Source organism: Rhinolophus sinicus, linkage group LG07 (genome assembly GCF_036562045.2).
Source record: "Rhinolophus sinicus isolate RSC01 linkage group LG07, ASM3656204v1, whole genome shotgun sequence".
NCBI lineage: Eukaryota > Metazoa > Chordata > Mammalia > Chiroptera > Rhinolophidae > Rhinolophus > Rhinolophus sinicus.
In genome coordinates, this window is record NC_133757.1 from 112,309,062 (window position 1) to 112,330,319 (window position 21,258).

General features: G+C 42.0%; 1 protein-coding gene and 1 long non-coding RNA gene across 2 annotated transcripts in view; one reads left to right on the forward strand and one right to left on the reverse strand.

Moving 5' to 3' along the window:
• Positions 1–602: 602 nt before the first annotated feature.
• On the reverse strand, positions 603–3,521 carry LOC141572750 (uncharacterized). Its single transcript, XR_012498209.1, has 2 exons — positions 1,362–3,521; positions 603–1,275 (listed from the first exon to the last, which is right to left on the reverse strand). It is a non-coding gene; the product is annotated as an uncharacterized LOC141572750 (long non-coding RNA).
• A 1,467-nt stretch (positions 3,522–4,988) lies between these two features.
• RNF150 (ring finger protein 150) overlaps positions 4,989–21,258 on the forward strand; it is a 180,397-nt gene continuing 164,127 nt past the window's right edge. The window contains exon 1 of the mRNA XM_019730798.2: positions 4,989–6,478. Coding sequence (XP_019586357.2) covers positions 6,004–6,478 — 475 coding nt within the window. The 5' untranslated portion in view covers positions 4,989–6,003. The remainder of the gene's footprint in view (positions 6,479–21,258) is intronic.

The following is a 21,258-nucleotide window of genomic DNA, read 5'->3' on the forward strand; positions in this document are numbered from 1 at the left end:
ATAAAATAATATTGAATGTCAACTAGAATTGAAAAATTAAAAAGAGAGGGAAGGTGAAGGGCAATAAGTGGTCCAAATTTCCAGGTATAAAACAAATAAATCATGGCATGTAATGTACAACATGGGGAATTGAGTCAATAATATTGTGATAGCATAGTACAGTGTCAGATGGTTGCTGGACTTACAGTGATCACTTCTGTAGGTATATAAATGTTGAACAACTAGGGTGTACCCCTGAAACTCATATAATATTGTATATTAGCTATATTTTTAATAAAAACATTTTTAAAAACTTGTATTAAGCCATTAAAATAGGTATATGCAGGAATAATTATATTTTCAAATGTTTCATTTTTTAAAGGCCTACAGTAGAATTCCATTTGAAGATGCAGTGAACATTAATGGCAAAAGGACAAAGCAGTGTCAGGGATGAGAGCGCCATAAAGAAAATCCAATTTGCCGACATTCGGAGAAGTGGGACACTGCCATTCTCTGCCGGGGCTGCTTTTCATTTCTGACTCAGACACATGTTGCATGCCTCTACCCTTTATGGAAACAAGAATACCTCCATACACCTGTTAACCTAAAAACAAAAGCCAAAGTGAGAGGCAATAGCATTTATTTGAGATCCAGAAGAATTGCTATTTGGGAAGCACATTGATTCAGGAAGAAACCCAAGTAGAGTTCCAATCAGGAGGCAGCAAGGGGTATTTATAAGAAATGGAGGGGAACAATTACATCAATAGAAAGAATTCCTATAGATGCTGATAAGCTAACATAGTGATGCTAATTCTAAACAGTGTCTTTAATTTTCAGTCCTATAGTCATAATGTCTGCTTTCTTGTTATGTTTTCAGTTGTGTGGGATACAATGTTCTTTAAGCCCCATCTAAAGATTATTTTGCACAGTTTTAACATTCCAAAGACTTGAGGAATAAGATGTGCAAGGCAGTTCGTCGGGGATGGCAGCTTCGACTCCATTTTCAAGTGGCTCTGTCTATAACATTTTTCACACAGCAAAGAGCCCTGGGGAAACCTACTAATTTTATTTAGCCTGGGCTGCTTGGCTGGTGGACAGAGTCCCCCTTAGGCTGGGACTCACCACTAAGCTGTCTTCTGGTGATATTTCAAAAACTAGTTTAAGGAGCTCACTTTACTCTGGCGCATGCATATTAAGTGAGGCCAACCTTTGGAACAGCAATTTGGCCATCCTGTATGTATCAACAACTTGAAAACTGTTCGTGTGCTTTAATTCAGTAATCTTCCTCCTGGGATACTGTGGTGAAGTGAATTACAGGAAATTTTCATTTGCATATCTCTAGGCACCTTGAACCTAATATATTCAAAACTCTTGATTCTTACCCCAACCAGCATCTCCTGCAATCTTCCTCTTCCCAGATCATGACAATTCCATTCTGTCAGTTGCTTAGGCTCCAAATTGTAGAATCTTTCTGGACTCCTCTCTTTCTTTCATACCCCAATGCAAATGCCCCAGAGAATTCTGTTTGTTCCATCTTCAAAATTCATTGAGGATCCAGTCACTTCTCACCATGTTCATGCCACTGTCCTGGAAGGGCACTATCCTCTGTTTCCCAAATCAATGGTTATAGCTCCTGAATGTGCTCCTTTCTTCCATACTTGCTCCAATACCACCAGAAGGAACTTTTGAAACATAACAGACTATGTCACTTCCCTGATTAAAACTCACCAAAGGTTTTTCCTCTCACTCAAAATAAAAATCAGTGTTTCTACCCTGGACTAGAAGGCCCCATATGACCTGCCTCCCATCTCTCTGATTTCATGTCCTTCACTCTTTTTTTCTGACCCCTCTCCACCCTCGATGGTTTCTCTGTTGTTCGTCAAGCACATCAAATACAACCTTGCCACAGGGCTGCTGTATAGATGGTTCCCTCTTCCTGGTACAACCAGCACCCCCACTACACCTTGGGGCTCTCCTTCTTCCAGGGTTCTGATCAAAAGTCATCGCGTCAGAGCAGCTGAGCCTGATATAAAATAAGTCACCTCCCTTATTCTGATGCCTTTTCTACATAGTGCTTCCTGGCAGAACAAAAAACTTAAAATTTTTCCGTTTCTCCCACCCCAGAACATAAACCCATGAAAGGGAGACACTTATCTGTTTTCTTCTCTGTTGTATCCCCAGCTCAGTGGCTCAAGCAGAGCTGCTGTGACAAAGGAGAAGCCGTCCTGGAAGGAGAGTCATTAGCACAAACCTGGAAACATTTTAATACCCGCTCCCCTAGCCCCCAAATAGTGGACTTTTGACTTTTTAATTTATCATGAATTAGATTTCAGCTTCTCTAAAATAGTTGCTAGTAGTAAACAAGAACTTATAGATTATCTTTTTTTCTTTTTCTTTCCTGAACCATTTAAGAGCAAGGTGCAGACAGAATGCCTCATCACTACTAAATACTTCAGGTTCATGGTACATATCCCACATGCAAGGACATTCTTCTACATAGCTACAATATAAACATCCCAACCAGGTATTCAGCATTAACAAGGAACTGCCATCGAACCCACAGACCTCATTCAATTGCTGCCAACTATTTATTTTTCCTGTTTGGTCCAGAAGCCATCCAGGATCGCGTGTTGCGTTTAGTTGTCGTGTCTCTAAAGTCTCCTTCAATTTGGATCAATTAGTTCTTCTGTCTTTCTCTGTCTTGAGAGTTTTAAAGCTCACCTTGAGTCCATTGAAACTTTCCCCATGTCCAGATTCAAGCCATGCATTCTCAGCCAGGAATGGGACAGAAAAGGTTCTGTGCTCTTCTCCGCACATGACATCAGCAGACACGTGATACGGTCAGTTTCACCACTAGTGATGTTCATCTTGATCATTGAGTCAATCTGGTGTTTTCCAGGGTTCTCTTCAATAAATTAATCAGGCCCCCGACCGCCTTGTAGTCAATAAGTACTTTTCAGAAGATACTTTAAGTCTAGGCTGACATCCTGCTTCACATCAAGCACCTACTCGCCCACCAGCCTTAGCATCCACTGAGGACTCCTGCCTGAATCAACTAACTCTGCCGAGTGATGACTTTCCATTTCCATCAATTGTATTAGTGGCGTAAGACTGAGGCATTCTGTCTGCACCTTGCTCTTCCATAAAGAAGAGCTGTTCTTATTTGTTTATTTACTCATTTTATCATTATTTATCCACTTATATTAGCATGGATTCCTGTTTTATCCAATAGGCTGTAATTAGTTACTATCATTATTTATCTTGATGCTCCAATTGTCCGAGATTTGGCCAGTGGGAGTTCCTTCCATCTGGCTCGTGTCTCCTTTTGGCATGTTCCCATCATGCTTGAGCACTTCCCTACAAGAGATTCCAAGCTCACTTTGTACTTTCCCACCCCAAGCCCTGTAATCAGCCCTGGTTCCTTTCAATAGAGGATGGCACTTAGAAACCAAGATCGTCTGACCATTTGATGTGTCCGTTGCTTCTAGCTTCTGAGTGAAGCTAACTATGGTGCATCTATCTATCTATCTATCTATCTATCTATCTATCTATATGCAGCTATATATAACAATTATATATACATATATATGTATATGTATACACATATATGGAGATATACATATATGGAGATATACATACATATATATATATATAATGATTTTGCACTCATTTTAAATCCAATCCAACACCTCGGGGTTCTTCACAGCTTTCTTTCTTTCCATGTTTGTAAATTCCTTCTTCAACACTAAGAAACCCGGCTCCCATCATAGTCAACACTCTACCTATTTGCCCAACGCCCCTGTACTTAACCAAGCTCCCAGCCAGGATGCTGCCTCCTTGATCCCACCCCCTCTTTAGCCTCTAACTTCCAAGGGAAAGAAAGCATAAGGGGTAGTCTCGTATCCTTGATGACAGATTCCCCAAAGGTTGTGGCTAGAGAAGAATTGCTAAGAGAGAAAGAAATTTCGGGAACCACCTTGGTGTGCTAAGGCATCTGTACAGAACCTAGCTGGGGGAGAGGGTAGCCCATGACTCCTCCCTCAGCTCTCTGGGGGTTCAGGAACCAGCAGCCAGGCAGGCAGTCCCCACTTTTGCCTTGGCGGCATTAGGCACTATAAAAAGCACTGTCCCCATTGCCTAGAAGCCTATTTTCTAAATGAAAACACACATCAAATACCACAGAGACAAATTCTTCTAAGTAGTTCTTCTTGTGCCTGCTTCTAATTTGGGTATGGCCACCAGCTGCTTGCACTGTTGCTGGAAGAGCCATTAACAGAAACCTGTAAACATACTAAGGTCCTGGAGGAAAGGTGGACTTTTGTTTTCATAAGAATTGGGTCCTGGGTTCTCTGAAACAGAGTGCCAGGTGGGGAGTACAATGAGAGCAATTGAGAACCATGATGCAAATTGTTTTTGAGGCTTTATATGGCAGGTATTTCAAGCCAAGGAAACTGTGGGTGTGAAAAGATAATAACCAGTCAGACATTTAATTGGGAAGGAATTGTGCTGTGTCACAGTGTTAAGAACACTACTCTAGAGGGTTGTACTCTCTGCGGACTGGTTGTGATCTCTGCACAACTGGAGAACACGCTATACACAAAACCCAAACAAACTCCCCTTGCCTATTGATGCTGGGTCTTCTGGTACCAGTCCTGACAACAGAATAAACACAGTGAAAACATATCTCACCCAGTTTCTTTTCTTTCAGAGTTAGAAAACACTCATTCCATAAAAAACCACATGTCACATGTTTACTGCCAGGTGGGAGGAAAGAAGCCCATTCCTGTACTCACCGTAATAGAGTGGTCCCCAGACCAGGGCATTCAGCATCTCCTGGGAACTTGTTAGAAAGGCATACAGTTTTCTGCAGCCCAACCCTATATGTACTAATCAGAAACTCTGCGGCAGGACCCACCAGTCTGAGTTTTAGCAACCCTTAGGTAATGCTGATGCATACTTACTTAAGTTGGTTGGTCACTGCCCTAGATATTCCTGGCGCTGTGTGGGAAGGACCTCTCTACCAACTAGCCTTACCCTTTCGCCCTCGGATAGGTAATTAAGGAGCTCACTGCACTTGCTCCAGCAAATGGGAAGGTTGTTTATGAGAGGCAAACGCGTTTCCCTATAGTTAAGGCGCAGGAAGTTGTTCCTGTACGCACAGGTCATGGGGTCGCTTCCCCTTTTGCCTCTACCTGGACCAAACCGCAGATGGGTTGCATTTAAGACCCAGCAGGGGACGCTGCTGCCTATAAACAGAGACCGAGGGAGCCTGGCAAGCGAAGCCCAGAATCTTTGACATCACCCTAAGCTCCTCCTTGCACGCACACATTACACACACACACACACACACACACACACACACACACACACACACACACACACCCGCGTACTCCTCTCGGCCCACTCGCTCCTACTACCCGGGAGCCGGCCCCTCCCGCAGCAAGTGTGCGTCCGGCGCCTCCACCCGGTGAAACCAGGAGCGAAGCGCCCGCAGCCCGAGGGAACCGCGCCGCGCGCAGCAGTAGAGGCTGCAGCGCCTGCAACCGGACCCGCTCGCTGGAGCGCTCGGAGGCGGCGTCGGCCGGGACACCCACGGCTGCACCTGGGGCTTCAGGCAGCCGTGCCCGCCCCCCGCCGGGGCTGAAGGCGCAGATCTGCCATCCAGCACGCTCCGGGGCCCCTGTCCCCCCTATGAGAGAAGAAGCCGGGCGAAGGAGCAGGGCGCTCGGCAGCTGGACTCCTCCGCAAGCCCCGAGCGCCCCCTCCTCCCGCGTCCCTCCGGCGCCCGGGAAGCGAAATGCAACCGCTGCTCTCCGGCTGAAAGGGAAAGGGGCCAACGCCATCCGCTTGCTCGGAATCCGGTCCCCGCGGCGGCTGCGCGTCCTGGCCGCGGCCCCCTGGGCCCAGGAGTGAGCGGGAGCAGAAGGAGGAGAGGCGGCCGGCCCGGGGTTGGCCGGCGCGGGGGAGGAGGGACGGGGTGGGAGGAGGGCGCGGGGGGCGGGGAGGGGGCCCTGGCGGATAAAGATGGCAATGTCTCTCATCCAAGCGTGCCGCAGTCTGGCTCTCTCAACATGGCTGCTTTCCTTTTGTTTCGTGCATCTGCTCTGCCTGGACTTCACCGTGGCCGAGAAGGAGGAATGGTACACCGCCTTCGTGAACATCACCTACGCGGAGCCCGCGCCGGACCCCGGGGCGGCGGGCGGTGGCACCGAGCTGCACTCGGAGAAGACCGAGTGCGGGCGCTACGGGGAGCACTCGCCCAAGCAGGACGCCCGCGGGGAGGTGGTCATGGCCAGCTCTGCCCACGACCGCCTGGCCTGCGACCCCAACACCAAGTTCGCCGTCCCGGCCCACGGCAAGAACTGGATAGCCCTCATCCCCAAGGGCAACTGCACGTACAGGGATAAGATCCGGAACGCGTTCGTGCAGAACGCCTCCGCCGTGGTCATCTTCAACGTGGGTTCCAACACCAACGAGACCATCACCATGTCCCATGCAGGTGAGCGGGCGCGGGGGAGGGGAACCCGAGGGGAGGCAGGAGACGAGAAGGATCCAGCGCCTGCCTCCTTTCGGGGAGTCTGTGCATCTCTGTGACCTGGACCTACTAAGTTTTGCTGTACGTCACTTTGTGGGGTTTACCAAGAAAAGGGCCAACTGCGTTGGGAGACTAAAGAGTGTGTTCAGTTTAACCTAGCGCCGCTCAGACGGAGGCTGGCGAAGGTGTGCTAACTTTTCGAAGGAGGACCTGGAAGGTGGGGTTTGGGGAGCAGGACTCGGATATCGTTCTGGGTTAGTGACCAGCCCCGCACCTGTTTGGAACAGGTGGATCTGATAGCTCTGCACTTGGCTCGGTGCATCAGGTATAATCTTGATGCCGGCGTTTGTGTATCAGGAGGTGGGTTGGATTACTGGTGCTAGCAGCTCATCACCGCGAACTGGCTTCTTAAATCAGGTTTCAGTTCTTCATGGAAGATTAAGAGCCCCTCCCCCTGCTGGGTTGACACACGTCATAAATATTAAAAGTCCTGTGCTCTGCCAAGCTGTCATCCGGAGAAGCTGATAGGCAGGCACGATAAATAATAACAGCCCTCACCAAGCCATTGTGGCCATAAAGTTACTGCTGCTTTTGCAGTATTGCATTATCCATTGCTTCATTGGGAGGTTAAATATGCTGCAGGTTTGCGTGTGAGAATGTGAGGATTGCAGGGTAGAAAGAATAAGCTTTTCTGAATGATCGTAAGGTGCCAAGGCTAGAAATATGTTACTGCCTTAATGGAACTCTGGATTTGCCCCGTGACTGACATAGCAATGCTTCCGTGGCAGAAAGAACCAGAAGTACTCTCCAGGCTTGTCAGCATAAGCAGCTAGATTTAGCAGATTGCCCTCCTGGAGTCCAGAGTTGCTACTTGTTTCTATGTGCCTGAGAAGTGGGCCCTCCTTCCACAGAGGGGTTCCTGGGTCCAGAGGGTGACAATCGGAGGGGAAGAAGGAGGGAGCAGAAATAACATGCATTTTCTAACTGGAGTTGCCTAATCAAAGACATTTTCTTTAAAAGCTAAATTGTCATAAACAGTTGCACTACTGAAATGAAACACCACGCTTTGGCTTCACTGGGGGGAGGGTGCATTCTTTGGAGGACAAGTTTTCATTCCAAGAGAGCCCATGTCACCTATTAGTGAAATACACAGTTGGTTTGCCTCTGGGAATCATCACCATCTGTTTTAGAAGAGGAAATTGTCAACCTTAACACAAACAGGTGGAGTGGGGACAGTTCCATGCTTCCAACACGTAGGCCGGGAAAATGCACGGTGAAGTAATGAAGAGGTAGAGAGGAAGTAAACTTCTTAGAAAAGTTACAATAGTGCATTTAGGAACAGATGATATACTTTCTTGAGCTCAACAGTTTCATTGGGGGAAAGATTATACTCTGACCTTGAGTCTTAGGAGCACTACTTAAACTGATAGTCAAGGATTTGGAGGACTGTGGAAGAACCCTGTAAGTCATGTAAAATATCTTTAAATAAACATATTTAATATCTAAACCTCCATGGGGGTGAGAAGTAGAGGCTTTTTTTTTTTCTTTTTTCCTTTAAATGTCAAGAAAATTGTTGGCTGATTTTGCAGGATTCTTTAAATATTTCTTTGTGCATATGCATGAAATCTTATACTCAGCTTCTTTCACACAAACTAAGAGGCATCATTTGTTCCTGTCTACATGGGTTCTCCAGAACTGCCAACACATTGAATGAATTAATGGCGCGCCTGTTTTTAAAGAAAGCAGTAAGCTGATTTTCTACACAAGTGATTCTTGATTAAGACCTAGCGGGAGTAAAGGGCTGAGGAATAGTTTGAAAGTTAAAGACTAAAAGATATAAAGGAAATTCTCTACTATCTAATTATTGTTTCGAACAATATGTTAATGCTGTATCTGCTAATAACCATGAAACTTCCATAGTATATGATTTGACATACTGCCACGTTAGGAAACTGTATTCACTTTATTCAGAGATTGCATTGATTTCTGCTGAAGCCTCATTATAAGGAGATACATGAGCAGATAGCTTGGCGAACCCTTCACTTAACTCTCAAATTCTTCTGCCTGAATCTCAAACAGTGCCAGCACTCGTCTGGCTGTCAATGTCTTAAACTTAGCTCCAGAACTTGAAAGCGTTAATTTTTCTAGTTAAATTTGAGTCTGATTTTTAAATTCATTTTAGGACATGCATTTTATATACCAATCAAATATTCTTATTTTCTGAACATGGGATGAAATATACCAGAGAATCCTTATATATGTGAGCTTTTTAGTTCCGTCTCTTAAAAAATTAGCACTAGCCTTTTCGTTTTTGTTTTTTTTTTTTTTTTTTCTTTTTAAATCTCACCTCTCCTCTAGCTCCTTTATTTTTGGAACTGATAGCTTTCCAGTGAGGAAAAGTCTGAATTTAGGGTTATACAACCCATCATGGAATAGCTACAAATTTGGAGTAATATGACCCCAACATATCCACTATCTTGGAATTCGATTACATGGAAATAATTTCCCCTTACCCTTTCCACAAAGGCTTTCTTTCTGATTTTTTTTTTTTCTTTCCCTCTTAAATGATTTGGGGTTTCTGCCACTTCTTTAATTATGGTTTCTCATTCACAAAGACACAGATTCTCCTGGGATAGACTAGGAGTTTTACTTTGTGACCAGTTTTTTTAATCTTATTTATAGTATGGCACCTTTACTGAGGTACAATTCATTCACATATCATGCAATTCACTCATTTAAAGTATACAATGCAATGGCTTTTACAGTACTGAGGTGTACAACCCTCATCACTAATTCCAACAAGAAACCCTGTGCCCCTTAGCAGTTACTCCTCAGTACCCTAGTTAACCACTGATCCACTTTTTTGTCTCCCTATGTAGTTTGCCTATTCTGAACATTTCTTATAAATGGAATCATGTAATACATGCTTTTGTGTGACTGACTGCCTTCTTTCCCTTAGCATGATATTTTCAAGGTCTGTCAGTGCTGTTTCAGTACTATATTCCCTTTTGTTGCTAAATAATATTCTGTGATATGTATACATCACATTTTATTTATTCGTCAATTGATGGCCATTTAGGTTCTTTTCACTTTTCGGTTATTAAGAATAATGCTTCTATGAACATTCATGTGCAAACTTGGTGTGGACATTTCCCTTGACTATATACCTGGGAGTGGAATTTTGGGTGGAATATGGCAACTGTATGATTTAACCTTTTGAGGAACTTCCAGCTTGTTTTCCAAAACAATGGTACCCTTTCACATTCCCACCAGTGGTATATGAGGGTAGCAATTTCTCCACATTCTCATCAACACTTGTTATTATTATCTTTTTTATTTTGGCCACCCCTGTGGTTATGAGATGGTGTCTTCATTGTGGTTTTAGTTTGTACTTTCCTGATAATGAATAACTACTTTTTAACATAAACTTAATTCTTTCTCTGCTCTTCGTTTGGCTCCTTTCCCCCTTGCTAGCCATTATTTGGTCTTTCCGCGCATACACCTTTTGTGTCCTAGGAAAGAGAGATAGAAAGTGATTAATAGAGAAAAGAGAGCCACCTCTTCCAATTGAAAAAAAAAAAAAAAAGCCTATGGACCAGAGCTATTAACATGCCGCCTATAAAAGGATGTGAGGAATTGCATCTTCACTGTGTTAGGGAGCTTCTCCCCGGTTTGCCTTGTGAAAGAGTGACAGAGGGCCAGAGAAAAAAGCTGTAAAGGAATACAGCCTGCACCTGTTGAGAGCCCCAGAAGTGAAGGGTAAGGTGCGGATAGAGGCAGTGAGACCCCAGCCATCTCCTCGGAGCTGGCCAGATGCCTATAAGCCTTCTTATAGTGTACACTGAAGAAGGTGATACCAGAAATTTCTAGAAGCAATTTTGGGAAGCGGTTAATTAGGAATGTAACCTCTAGAGCCAACCCTTTGAGTTTCCTGGTTCTCCTACTTTCTTACTGTGGGTCTTTGAGCAAGTTACTTGGCCTCTCGGGGCTTCAATTTTCTGAAAGGGGATAATAATATCTACCTTAGTTGGTTGTTTTGTGAATTAAATGAGTTAATACATGTCCAGTGCTTATATCTGTAACTGGCACGTAGCTGTCCATACATATTAACCCTTGTGAGCATTGTACACTGGGACGCATGGGAGCCACAAACGGGATCATCCAACCCCAGGGCTCATGGAACCCCTGGCAGCCTTGGGAAGAGCTCTTTGTTTACTCTCTTGTGCTTTAGGGACCACCAGTAACTTAGAGACAGAAGGAGGAGATGGTTGCACTAAGTATCGCGAATAAGCTCAGCCCTTGGTGGGGAGATGCCCAGGATTGAATCAATCCCATGTATTCCAGGCCTTTCTCGAAGGTCAGAGGACAAAATGTAGGAGATTTACATTTTCCTGTGTAGGTGGTTAGGTGACATGGCCACACAGGTACTACTAATAAGTAGTAGAGCCGGGCTTATGAACCTGGGCAGTCTGTGCTTGTGACGACTGCACCATATGCCCTCTCAACGTGAAAGGGTGCTATAAAAACTAGATATAGACAGTGGTAACGTAATAATAGATACAGGAAGTGATCTAAAGCTGATTCCTATTTCAGAATCCTTTCACAAGCCTACAGCCCCAATGCAGTGCTGACTTGCTGACCTGGTGTCTGAGATGGGAGACCTGGGACCTTCTGCTGGGGTCCCACGCCTACCTCTGATTCACCTTTTGACTTTGGGTCAGTCACTTTTTCTATTCTGGGTGCCAGTTTTCTCACTGGTTTGGTTAGTTGATCTCTATGAGCTGTTTGAACTCCACAGTTGAGTTCTTCTGTTTTCAAAAATTGGGATTTTTTTTTTTTACTCAAATTCCAATTTCTGGCTTCTCATCAGAAAATCTGGAGATGGGCCCATGTTCCTGCTCCATCACAGGAGGCCGGAGCTGAGCAGTGGCTGGCCATTTTGCTGAGCAGCGTGCCCATTAGTTGGGCCGAGTCCCCACCCCTTCTTATGGTCTGGCTCTTGGCCTGCTCCACTCGTTTGTGCCACCTGCCTCAACCCCAGTGCCTGTGTGTTTGGGGCCTCAGCTTGCTGGAGTCAAGCTAGGGTGAGTACGGAGGGGTTATATAATAGAAAGCAGACTTGGTTTAGTAAAGGGAAACACTTCGTAAGGCTGGAACTCTTTGGAAATGGAAGAGGTTTCCTTGGGGTGTGAAGCTTTCTCTTCCATTCAGATGGAAACTAACCGGGAATGTTGTGGGATTGCTGAACTCACGGTTCATGCACGGAGTTCTGATGGGTGATGTCTGAAGGGCCTTCCCAAGCCAGAAAGCCCATGATTTTGTATCATTTAGATATTTAAGAAACATTTCTTAAGAGACTGTTTCCACTTCATTTTTCTCTTAAGATAAATACAGAAAAGCTATCATTTATGCTGGTTCTTAATCTCCCAGGCCAAAACAATTTCACCCACCCCACTTAGTTTTTATTTATTTATTTGGCACTATACTGTACCTCTTCACCTGTCTATCTACTTGCAGACAGATACCCAACAGCCAGGGATTCCAGACTCTGTTATTAAAAGCCATAATTCAGTGTCAGTGTTAAATAACATTATTGGCAGTGTAACTTAATATAGCCTGGGCATTTCAAGAAACTGTGTTGCATGTTTACTCATTTCAATTCATAGAAATACATATCTGGGGGATTTGGAAGGAATCCTACCTTCCACCTTTCAATCTCTAGTAAGAATTCCATCCTCATCTCTCCTGATGTCTCTGTTTTTAAGAATCCCCTGGCTTCTCAAAAAGATAGGAATTTTATGACCGTGAAATCTGGAAGGATTTGGAAAGAACCTGGGACTTTATAACTAATTGTTCCAGTTTTTAAGAAAGGAATGATTATACTTTTGATACAACATTAATTTGTTTAGCAACCAAGTCTCAATTTCTGAAAAGGAGCTTAACCATTTTTGTTACACTTCCACCGTGAAACTTAGTATATAAAGAATCTGGTACTTTGCTAGCCCCTGAAAGGCTTCAGTTCACCCCCAGATGACATACTTTATCTTGTATATACTCTGAGGAGGACTTTTACTTATTGCTGAGTGATTGAAGTCATGCTGCAATCCTGAGTATATGATAATGTAAATTTGTACATTGAGATGCTAAATTTGAATTAAAATGAAATTCAAATCCTATTCAGATTATCACAGCTCTGGAGGATTTTATTGGTAATAATCAAACCCAGAGAAATAAGACAGCCTCGGGCTGTGTGATTGTTCTACTAAGTTGCAATTATGATGGTTCCCTACTAAATGGAAACCATTTAGTTTAAAGTTTAAAACACAATCTTTTATTTTAAACTTTCAGGGATTAATCAATTGGCAGTTTAACATATGATAGATTTAACATATTCTTATAGACCGAAGTCAAATAGTTAATGATCAGGATTAGATCTCGTACATAGAGAAAAATTAAATTTTTCACTGCTTCAAAAGCATTGATTATAAATTTATTTCTATAAGTATTGTTTTTTTTAAAAAAAAACATATATTGTCTATTCTGTAATATAATGGCATTTAGAAAATGTTTTCCCATAGAAAGAAGCATCATTTATTATTATAAAATTAAAGTTTATGTATTGGATTGTTAGGCTTTTTCATATTCAAGAATGAGCATATATTTCCTAATAGAGATTTTTTTAAAAATTGGAAATATTTTTGTATTAAATGCATGGCTTATCCATGTCCTTTCCAGGCAAAGATATATAATGAGTACATATATTAGGTAAAATCCAAGAAATGTTTTGTTTCTTAACCAATTCAGCCTGGTATCTCTCCATCATAAATGTTTTTTACACACACAGTCCACTTAAGCACTATTGAAAAGGCAAAGACTTGAGCTTTTTCAGAGGTGTTGTCATTATGCACACATGAATGCCTTTTTTCCCCTTAAATATGTCTTTTCTGATGTCCCTCCTTTCACCAGAAGATACTGTCTGGCAATTCTGTATCCATGACCTGACTATACCTACATCAGGAATGTAATTCAAATGACCCAAAGAATAATGGACAAGAAAAGATGTTTTCCCCTTTAATTATTAAGATGCTTGGAATGTTATTCCTCACAGATATGCACAGGATGGGCTACTTCTCTCAGGTCTCTCCTCTAATGTGACCTCATCAGGAAGGCACTCACCAGCTATTTTATTTAAAATAGCAACATCCCTCCCTCACATCCCATCCCCAGCACGCCCTATCCCTCCCCCCTTCATTGCACTATTTAACATGCTTATCATGTCTCCTCCCACCAGAATGTAAGCACCACAAGGAGCAGAACTTTACAACTTTTTTTTTCTTTTGGTTGTTGTTCATTACAAAGTTCCCATAGCCTAGAGTGCATAACTGTGGTGCATGGAAAGTGTTCAGTAAGTATTTATTCTTAAAACCTGTTAAGTAACCTGAAGACTGGAAAGATGGACTATGTTACTACGTTAGTCTCATTGCATGAAAAACTATGACACTAAAATAATTTTTCTTAGCTTTTGACTTATATAAATGAAATCACAGAGAATCTAATTTGAGTCTCCCATTAAAATATTTAGTCATCTATGTTTAGAATGTGGCATGAAGTGGGTGCCCGATTCATGTTCTTGGTCTAAGGAAAAAGACATACTAATAACAAGCCGAAGGATACAGGGTATCAAAAGTTGTAACCACAATTCTATGTAGTGTTTATTGTCCTGCAACTTAGATACATGGATGCATCTATATACAGAGGGTACCAAAAAATGTATACACATTTTAAGAATGGAAAAAAACTGTATTAAAATTGTAATAATATATACCAACAACAAAAGATGAATACAAGTCATGTGTATACATTTTTTTGGCACCCCAGTATGTGTTTTTAAATGAAAGACATATGCCTTACAGAAAATTTTTAGAATATGGAACATTTAAAAAGAAAGGAAGATAATAACCATCAATAACTATAGTATTTTTTCATTATGTGTATAAATATTTACTTCTATCAAATTGGGAATATGTTACATATATGGTTTTGTAGCTTCCTTCATTTTTTTTTTTTTTAAATTTAAGGGTACCTTTTGAAATTTCCTTGGGGTTTCCACGATATTTCTATGATGTGTCCACTTTTCACCTACATAAACCATGCTGCTGTACCTACATCTTTATGAACCTAAAAATGAGTGCATATCCATGATTACTTTCTTTGGTCAAGTTCCTGAATATGGCATGAGTTAGACAAAAGCTGTTCATGTGTAGCTGTACAGCCAGGTTTTTGTGTAGCCCGTTTCTTGAGGTCTTCAGATCTGTGTTCACTCACATGGCTCTCCTTTGGAGGAGAAAGAACATCTGGCTGTATTGGTACTGCTGATGGTGCCCTTGTGTTCCTAGCACAGTTTTTCTGCGTCACTTTGCTCCAAGATAAACTAGTTTGGCAGCTGGGGCAAGATACAGAAAGTGGAGAATCAGGAGAAATGAAGCCTCAGTGATAGAATCATCAGGATTACAATAGGTGAGACCCCCCCCCCCCCCTTCCTTTCCATCCTTTTCTCTGTGTCTGGCTGATGTTACATGCAAATTGAACAAGGAGTTAGGACACTTGGGTTTCAGTTGTGGTTCTGCCACAAATTGGCTTTACTGTTGGCAAGTCACTTCCGCCTCTGGGTCTCATTGTCTTTAATTTGGAAATGATGAACAGGAAACTTCTGGAGGGGAACTTGGTTTAGGTCTGTGATTTTCCACCCTTGCATCACATTTGAATCAGGGAATTTTTAAAATTCAGATACCTAGGTCCCACCTACAGAGAGTATGATATAACTAAGAGTAAGATGCCATTGGTCTCCTGTTGACAGGGAACTCTTCAGATGATTCTATTGTCCGGCCAGGATTGACAACCACCTAGAGGGTGAATCTAAAGTCTCCCTCGGGTTCTTATTCCCCATGGTTCTTTATTAAGTGTGTATAAATAAATAGTCGTTTTCCTTTGGCATCAAAATCCTACATGAAACAAATGTTGAATGTCTTAACTATGGTGGTGAAAACTATGATGGTATGTACAGTTAAGTATTACCTCCAGACATGAATTCGTGATTGACTAACAATAACTAGATTTGGAGACCAGCAAGAAGACAAATAAATGGCAAACACGTCAAGTACAAGAAAGCACTCAAACTTTTGTAAAACAGTCAAAAAGAGTACAATAATACGTCAGAAAAGATTAGCCCTCTTAACTAAGTTGGGTGAAATTTTATCGATATGCTAAATGTTCATTGTCTTGATTGTAGGCTCTGGCATAAGAAGTAGAGATACCCTGGTATTTTTACCACGTAGGAAGTACATCATTCCAATCATCATGGTTGTCATTACCCAGTTTGGGAGGAAGTATAGGGTGGTGGTGAAAAAGATGATTCTAGTACACAGTAGACTCGGGTTTGAACCCTGAGAAAGTCACCTGCCTCGAGAGAAATCCAGCCATATAGGGCTGGAGATAGAAGGTTGAAATCATGTAGTTGGAGAGAGTGAGATTCCATCATTCTAGGATGTGAGCACAGTGGGAAAGGGGCTGCCAAGAACTGGGGTCTGGCTGGGAAGAGGGGGCCTGGGAGCTCAGGAAGCAAGTAATTAACCTAAGCCTTCCAGTCTTCACCTGTGAAATGAGCCTTGCGTGTTCTCCCGCAGAGCTGTTGTGGATGCTTATACTACATGATGCAGGAAAGCGGAAACTGAGCATTTAATAAATGTTAACTATGATTATTGTCAAGAGAAATATATTTGGAATCAGACTACATCTTACCACCTTCATTCTCACCACCTGAGTCCCAGCTGTCATGAACTCTGCCTGGACTGCCCCTGTCACCTCCAGCAGATGTCTGGCTTCCATTCCCTCCCCTGCAATCTCTTCCCCAGACAAGACAGAATGAACTTTAAAAATCAAAGGACATCACTCCTCTACTCATGTCTTCCAAGGGCTTCGTATCATGCTTGGAACCAAGTCAGAGCCCCTAGGGCATGACTTGACTTGGCCCCTGCCTTCTGTCCAGCCTTTTGCCTAACCGTACCTCCCCTCACTCTTTTCCAGCCCCTCTTGCCTGCTTGCTGGTCCTCAGATGCCCCAAACTTGCTGCTACCACAGGGTCTTTGCCACCCTGTTTCCCCCATCTTTTTTGATAGAATTATTAGTCATACAGCAAACCATCTCTTTATGAAATATCCCTTCATGCTTTTCAAATATGTGAGAATGACTCCCAAATAAGAATATCTGATAGCCAATCACCTATGTTCCCCTTATTTAACCAATTCATTATTTTTTAAATTCAGCCAGCTCTCATGCCACCTGTGTCCTAAGGGACATAGTGTCCAGCAAACAACCATCTGGTAGCTTTTTGGAATCTTTTTACTCAAGTGAGCAGGGAGAGTTTCTAGTCACCACCCTCAATTTCTGCAGATTTCCCCCACATATTTATAAAGCTCACCTCTTATGTCATTCCTGACTGCTCAGTTGCCCCCTTCATCAGAGATTTCTTTCTGGCCACATAAAAAAAACATGCAAAAACCCTCATCTGCTACTCATTCTTTCTTCCCTTATTCCCCCTTATGTTTCTTCATAGCACTTATCACTATTGAAATTGTTGTATTATTTCATTCCCTAATTTACTTGATTATGGTCTGTCTCCTCTATGAGAATAGAAGCTCCACATGAGAAGGTTCTTGCCTTACTAACCGCTCTATTCCTAGAGCCTGGCACATAAAAGGCATCCAGGACATAACTGCTGAAAATAGGAATGGATGAATGGACGGCAGAGTATGTACCCAACCCATCCTTAATTCTCAGGCGCATGGCTCACTGAAGGGAGGAAGTAATGACTTTATGTTACACATGCTTCATTTGCCTTATGTTGAAGGCAGGATTTAATCTGAGTGATTAAAAATGCCCTTGCTTATCACGCACAGCAGAGCTATTCCTGCTGCGCCTGTGTACGCTAAGGGATTCCTGTACTCTTCCCTGAACTTAACCTTTATGGTACCTCCCGATAGGCCCTTTCCAGCTGCTGAGAGCAGTGACTGGGACAGGGGTGGCGCCCTGAGGCTTTTCTCCTGGGGCTTCCCTTTTGGAAGTTGGGAGGTCTGGAGCAGGAAGTCAGTCGTTCTTTCCTGAGATCTAGTCTCCTGCCAGTGTTTCTGGGCTGACCAGGATGCTGACTTCCCAATACCTACAAGCAAGTGCTTCTCTGGTCCGAGGAGCTTGGCTTTGGGGGTCTACAAGGGGACTTTATACAGAGAATGGACTAGAAATGCCCTTTGGAGTCAGCTGTTATCAAGCGCAGAAAGAAATAGCTGGAGTTAGTGAGCTGGGCTATCTCGCCTGGGAGTGGGACATCTGATACTTCATACTTCAAGGGGACCTGAATGATACTAGAAGGAAATCGTAATGATTGACAGTAAACCGTATAGTTTATGTATGAGTGTGTCTCTCTGTGTACACACTGCTTCATTCCAGAAGAATCTAAAGTTAATGGGGCAGGGAGAAGTATGTCAGGATTTCTTCAAATGAAGGAAATAGCAAATGAGCAGTGAGATATGCCAAGTTGTGACCTTTTGGGCAAGAAGAGAACTAGGAGAGAAAGCTCAAGTTTTTTCTTAAATCAGAATATGAAAAGAGGGATTGTTTAAAGCAGTGGTTTGTTGCAGCCATTGGAATTTGCTCTAGACTGAATTTAATCTATGTATTTGCATGCCTTTACATTTTACCCCTGAAGAACCACATACATACAGAGTTTAGAGCAATTAGGTAATATTTTCCTGATCAGTTTAATAGTTAATTTCTACAGAAAATACATTATATCATTACTTTGTTTTTCCTTCCTTTTATAAATGGATATGAAACTGATTCCATTTTATTGAGATGAATTCCTTCCCTGGCTGTCTCTCCTGTTAGACTCAGCTGCCTGAGTGAAGGTACTTTATATGCCCAGCCCCTAACACTGCTAACTAGTCCAGGTTTCTTGAAGGAGTCCCCATCTGTGGTCATATTAACTAATTGTTCTGATTAATCAAGATCCATCTTGGTGCCCTTCTCCTGGTGGGAGGTACCTGGAGTTTAAAGGAAATAATTAGCATCTGTGAAGCTCACCTTGCAAACACTAAAGCTATGCAGGGAAGGTAAGTGTCCTCTCAGTCATGCGCAGAAAAAGCATGAAGTGATGCTTTGTTACAGTCCAAGTTCTATAGATTCAAAGGTCATTAGTCTCTTTCATCCTCGACTTTTGTGACTATCTTGAACAACCATTCACCTAATTAAAACTTGATTCTTTTAAACATTTTTAGTCTCTTTGGTAAAATTAAATGACTTTTGCAATTTGGCTTACTGCTGTCTGAAGCTAATCAACTTTTTTTTCTATTGAGATATTATGTTAAGTATATCATAACTTATTGCTCATAAAAAGTCTTTTGTGTTTAAGTATGTTAATTTCATTGTGGAAAACATATCGCATGGTTAAGTAAGAAGGGGAAAAAGCCATTTTCTTTAGTGGAGTTAATTAGAATTCATTTTGAACCATGAGCTTGCTCACTATTTTTATATTTAGTCTTCGAAAAGGTGGCACATAATTACTACAGTACAGTTTGTACATGTCAGAATAAGTGATATTTGGCATTAAAATGAAATTTAGGAGTAGGTTAAGATATTGGCACAGTGTATGCTGTCACTGTTATTTAAATTGTGGTTCCTCGACTCATGCAAATATATTCTGCTGTGTTTCCTGTTTGCGGTTCATCATATTTACCACTAGAATGGTTTAAATAAGAAAACGGAAAAACAGCTCCAACTTTGGCCTTTGATTGATTGATTGATTTGATAACTGAAACGGGGCATCATTTTTCAAAGGAACAATAGCCCTGAAAGCCATTACCTTGCCTGGGCTATTTGGTGATCACCAAACCTAGTGATAAAAGAAATGTGTTGTCAGAGAGACAGATGGGGGTGGAGGTCATTGTCATGGAGCGTTCATTCCTCCGTCTTATGCTTTTGGGTGCCCCTCCGCCATCTATTCCATCCATGTTTTTTCCGAGGAATGGGAACTTCCCGTGAAGCGAACACACTGCTCTTCTGTAACTGGCAGGCAGTTTGAATAGGATATTACTTCACCATCATGGAGCAGGTCATCCATACGTGTGCAGTGTTGACCATTATTTAACATGCTCCAGGCTGAGAAAAACCTGAGGTATGAAGAACGCAGGGTCATCGGGAACTTGTTGTGTGCAATTGCCAAGGTCACAGGGGATTCATGAGCTTAGGGCTATGCAGCAATCCTGACATCAGATACCCAGGGACCCGGGCCTGTGCAGCACTGACAGAAGAGCTGCAGGTGACATGATTAAATGGTAGCTGGGGAGCCTGTCAGCAGCCACAATGTCAGGGGCACTCTGGCCATTCTAAGTAGCCACTGAGCTCTGTTTCTCAGAGTTATTGTCTCTTCCCATGGGACACTACTGAGGAAAATTCTCTTCTTCTTTGCATAAGCCAAGACATCCTTTCTGCAAATTAGCTCTTCCGGTTTCAGGCTTATGTATTAAATTCATCAACTTCTTCATTAGAGGAACGCTGCATATCTTTGTTGGGTTGAATAAATCTTAGAAGAAAGAGAATTGACGCTCGTTATGAACACATAATGCTCCAAGCACTGCATTAGATGTCTTTTGTACTGGATCCTCTCACATACCCTGTAAATTGGCAACTTGTCTGAAGTTACAGATGGACAAAGGCAAAGCTGGTATTTTAATCCAGATCTGTATAAGTTTCAACTACATTTTGAGGCATGTAGGATTTCTTTGCTTTTCTACTAATTTTTATGTTTCAATGTATTTCTTATGAGGGGAAAGAAGAAACTTCTTTAAAGATAATAAGCTGTCTAGAAACATTGTTTCCCATAAAACTTGGGTGAGGATAATTTGCCGTTGTTATTAAATTTGGTGTATAGTTGCAACAATGCAATTCTTTTGTTGCACAAGAAATACTTCTTATTGAACTATCAGGTATAAATTACTGTGGGTTTAATTATTACACAAGTCAAACCTTGCCCCCTGTGGATATGGTAATGTCTACATATTTTGGCTTAAAGAATGTAGTTTTTAGAGTGATTTATTTCCATTATTTAAAAATGATGATGTTCTTAGTGAAGTGAGTCAGGCTCCTGTCTGCTAATGCTATTAAACTAAAAGGGCCTGTGCAAATCTCCCCCAGAAATGTTATTGTTTTATAAGGAAATAATTCCCTTCACATTTATCCTACTGTGATTTCCCTAAATTTGTAATTAGTATTAACACTTGCAAACCAATACCAAATCCCATTTACCTAAAAAATATTTCAAAATCAAAATAAAAGAATGATATTGTTACTGTCATTATGGGAATTAAAAATATGTATATGTATATATATATATATATGGTAGATAGTTTAAAATTTTAATTGGACTTGGCTGATGTCTGATTCGTGTAATCCCAGAGCAGTTTTGCTTATTCAGTTCCTACACCCTTGATTTTAAATAAGATTTTCTTCAATTGGATTTATGATTCCTCATGCTCAGTAGTAAACCACTTGTCTATTTTAAGTCTTCCCCTTTTTCGCTTATGTAAAGCCTAAGACTTTCACTTGTAAGATTCTTAGTAGCAAGTATTAGCATTCCTTAATTTTTTTTTTACTTAATATATATGTTGTTTTACCTTGTACACAAATCTCCCTAG